We start from the raw sequence: 3,451 nt of genomic DNA on the forward strand, positions 1-3,451 counted from the left end.
TTGCTTACTTTGTGCCTTTGAGCAAATATGATTTTAATTACAGAAACTGTGAGAAGGTACACCATGATTCCATAGGTTATACCAGTTGTCTTCTTTGACTTTTATAATTTATGCCACCTACACATTTTTTGTAATTGTGTTTGTATCTCACCCCTCTACACTACCTCTTTAGGAGTCTAAGAAGCTGACTAGTTTTTTTTGTTTGTTTGTTTGTTTAATTTTTTTATATATATATTTCATTGAATTTTTACGGAGAGTAAGGGAGAGGGATAGAGAGTTAGAAACATCAATGAGAGAGAAACATTGATCAGCTGCCTCCTGCAGGCTCCCTACTAGGGATCAAGCCTGGAAACCAGGCTTATGCCCTGACTGGGAATGGAAATTCAGTACTGATGCTCAACTAACTGAGCCACACCAGCCGGGGCCATTTATTTTTCGTTTCAACTGCCATTTTTCTTTTTAAATCCTTTATTGTTTAAAGTATTACATGAGTCTCCTTTTCCCCCCATTGACCTTTCCCCCCCCTCCCCCTCCCCCAAGCACAAGCTCTCACCCCCCATACTGTCTGTGTCCATTGGTTATGCTCATAATGCATGCATACAAGTCCTGTGGTTGATCTCTTACCCCCTCATTCCCCGTCTTCCCTCATAGGTTGTACAATCTGTTCGATGCTTCTATGTCTCAGGTTCTATTTTTGTTCATCATTTTATATTGTTCATTGTATTCCACATATGAGTGATATCCTGTGATATTTATCTTTTTCTGACTGGCTTATTTTGCTTAGCATAATGCTCTCTAGTTCCATCCATGCTTCAACTGCCATTTTTATTATGTGCATTTCTACATACTGGCATGGATTGACCTACATAATATGATACTTATTATATCTCACTTTTGTTCTTAAATATACATTTGCATAGTAAAATATCTCAGAAAATCTATTTTAAAGTAGAAACAGTGCTTGTCCATGAGTAATAGACCTTCAAGGGTTTCTAATGATTTTTTTTCTTTCTCAAACACCTTTATTTGATCATTTCAGATCTTTAAAACCTGCCAGGTGACTGCATACCTTTTCAATCTTCACTCCTGCTATTCTCCAGAGCTCTTTCCATTCTAATAAAATCAGGATAGCCCTGACCGGTTTGGCTCAGCGGATAGAGCGTCGGCCTGTGGACTCAAGGGTTCCAGGTTCGATTCCGGTCAGGGGCATGTACCTTGGTTGCGGGCACATCTCCGGTGGGGAGTGTGCAGGAGGCGGCTGATCGATGTTTCTCTTCATTGATGTTTCTAGCTCTCTATCCCTCTCCCTTCCTCTCTGTGAAAAATCAATAAAATATATTTTAAAAAAAAAATCAGGATAGACAGTCTCCTGGTGTTACTGGAAAGGGATGGGGTCTGGAGCCAGTGGCCTAGAGTGTGTGAGTTCTTTTTTATTTTTTATTTTTATTTTTATTTATTTATTTTTGTTCTGCAAAGACCTTTATTGGGTGGTTCCTTCCAGAGCAGGAGACAAAGGTCCGCACGGCTGTGGGCAGCACTGCTTCTGGCTGCCCACCCCTCAGCGAAAGGGTCTCAGGCCAGACATGCCGGGATCCCCACTGCGGGCAGCGCGGTCACTTCTCCAGGGGTGCATAGTTGAGCAGCTTCTCGATGAGGTCCACGTGGGACAGCAGCATGCGGCGGCAGCAGTAGCGCGTCAGGCCCAGCGCGTCCAGGGCGTCCCCCTCGGTGTACTCGGCCTGCAGCAGCCCCAGGTAGGCCTCCCACTTGTTGCCAACGACCTTGCCGCAGGTGAAGCAGCGCACTGGGATGATCATGGCGACAGCGGTGCAGTGGCGGCGCTCCGAGAGTGTGTGAGTTCTTGCCTTTGTGCAAAAAGATTTTGAAATACGAGTCCAGGTGATTTTGAGAGTACGGTTATTAAAGCTGGGCCTTGGAGACAGGTTCAGTGTTGGGGTCCAACCCCAGCAGGTCCAGGGGTCCCCAAAGGTGTGGATGGAGTCGGCGAAGAAGGAATGACAGGGAGACAGCGTTCAGGCGATCAGCAGCCTAGCCAGGATCTCTAGCCAGGTTCTCCAGCCAAGATCTGGTGTTTATGGTCTTGTTACATCTGTATTTATACCAGTTGATTTTAATCCCCCCAATGTCTATTGCAAAGGTTAGGGCGTTTCTCATCTCCAGTCCAGGGAGGAAAGATTATGTAGCTTAAGCGTGATTGTTTGTAGCTAAAGGGATTAACTACCCGCCTGGCAATTAGTTAAGGGGTTTTATCCCCTCCCTAACTTCAGGGAAAGATCCCTACTTGGGGAAACAACCTTTCTCGGAGAGGTGACCTTGGTTAAAACACATAGCGCCAAGAAGGGGTTGCAAACATATTAAGAACAGTATGCCATATATGCCAGGTCCCTTGAGACATATGCTGTGCAGATGTTTCTTCCCTGCTTTTTTTTTTTTTGGAACCCCCGTATGCCTTCACTAGAGGAGCCCTGAAATAAATGCTAGGCAGATACATGCTGGAATGATGCCACTGTCACCAGCGAGACTGATCTACGTGTGCTGGACATGTCACATGTCCACAATATGCCTGTAAGAGAGTCACAAAGACAAAAAAAAAATCAACAAAATATGCTGGTAAGTGAAATGGCGAGTTGCCCAAGAGTGGGAGTAGAATGTTCACATTTTTTAAAAGCAAAGTAGGTCCATATATGCAAACAGAAGGCAATATATTGAATGTTCACCAAGCTGCTAGCCATGGTGACCCCAGAGAGGTGAGGATAGAGAGTACTTGCACTTCAGAGTTACACACCCAAATATATTTTTTAATGTGCACATATTAGTCTAATAACCAGAAAAATACAAATAAAGACAAATCAAGATGAGTAAAATGTTTCATCATTATTTTAAAATTTCTTAACAAAACGAATGATGGGCACAGCTCTAGTTTATCCGTCCACATTCACACTGTGTATGAAGTAAAGTGACCAATAGATCCACTATTACAGATGAACAGAATAATCCCAAGCTTTCACTTGGTCATAACTCCCTTTCCAAACTGTGCTGCTCACCTCCAGGCATAGTGTGGACCCCCCCACGGATAAGAGCCATCTCACTTGGCAGGGCATGTGTCAGACAATTGCCCAGTGTCTCCTGACTGCCATGAATGATTACTGGGTGCACAAGCAGACAGAGCAAATGCAAGAGAAGTCAGGCCTGGTTTCTCAAAGGAGTCATAGGCTCTGCCAGACAAATCCTTCTGAAAATTCACTGACATCCATGTTTCTTCCCAATCAGGTTCACAAAGTATCCAAGATGCTCACCCAGGGAGAAACAGGGATATCCTCTGGCACAGAGAGAAGAGGTTAAATAGATTAACTGGAACGTCTCTGGATTTTAGGAGAAGATGGCCCCAAAGACAGGAGACATTTGTGACTGGTCTCAGTCAAGGACAGCT

General features: G+C 44.2%; 1 protein-coding gene across 1 annotated transcript; it reads right to left on the reverse strand.

Moving 5' to 3' along the window:
• Nucleotides 1-1,465: 1,465 nt before the first annotated feature.
• On the reverse strand, nt 1,466-1,841 carry POLR2L (polymerase (RNA) II (DNA directed) polypeptide L, 7.6kDa). Its single transcript, XM_005885754.2, has one exon. The coding sequence runs from the start codon at nt 1,815-1,817 to the stop codon at nt 1,614-1,616; it is 204 nt and encodes a 67-aa protein (XP_005885816.1). The 5' UTR covers nt 1,818-1,841; the 3' UTR covers nt 1,466-1,613.
• Between the last annotated feature and the right edge of the window lie 1,610 nt (nt 1,842-3,451).

Source organism: Myotis brandtii, unplaced genomic scaffold (assembly GCF_000412655.1).
Source record: "Myotis brandtii unplaced genomic scaffold, ASM41265v1 scaffold927, whole genome shotgun sequence".
Classification (NCBI taxonomy): Eukaryota; Metazoa; Chordata; class Mammalia; order Chiroptera; family Vespertilionidae; genus Myotis; species Myotis brandtii.

What these genes read in the sequence shown, in the direction of transcription:
- POLR2L (XM_005885754.2), bottom strand. Translation starts at nt 1,817, where the DNA reads ATGATCATCCCAGTGCGCTGCTTCACCTGCGGCAAGGTCGTTGGCAAC.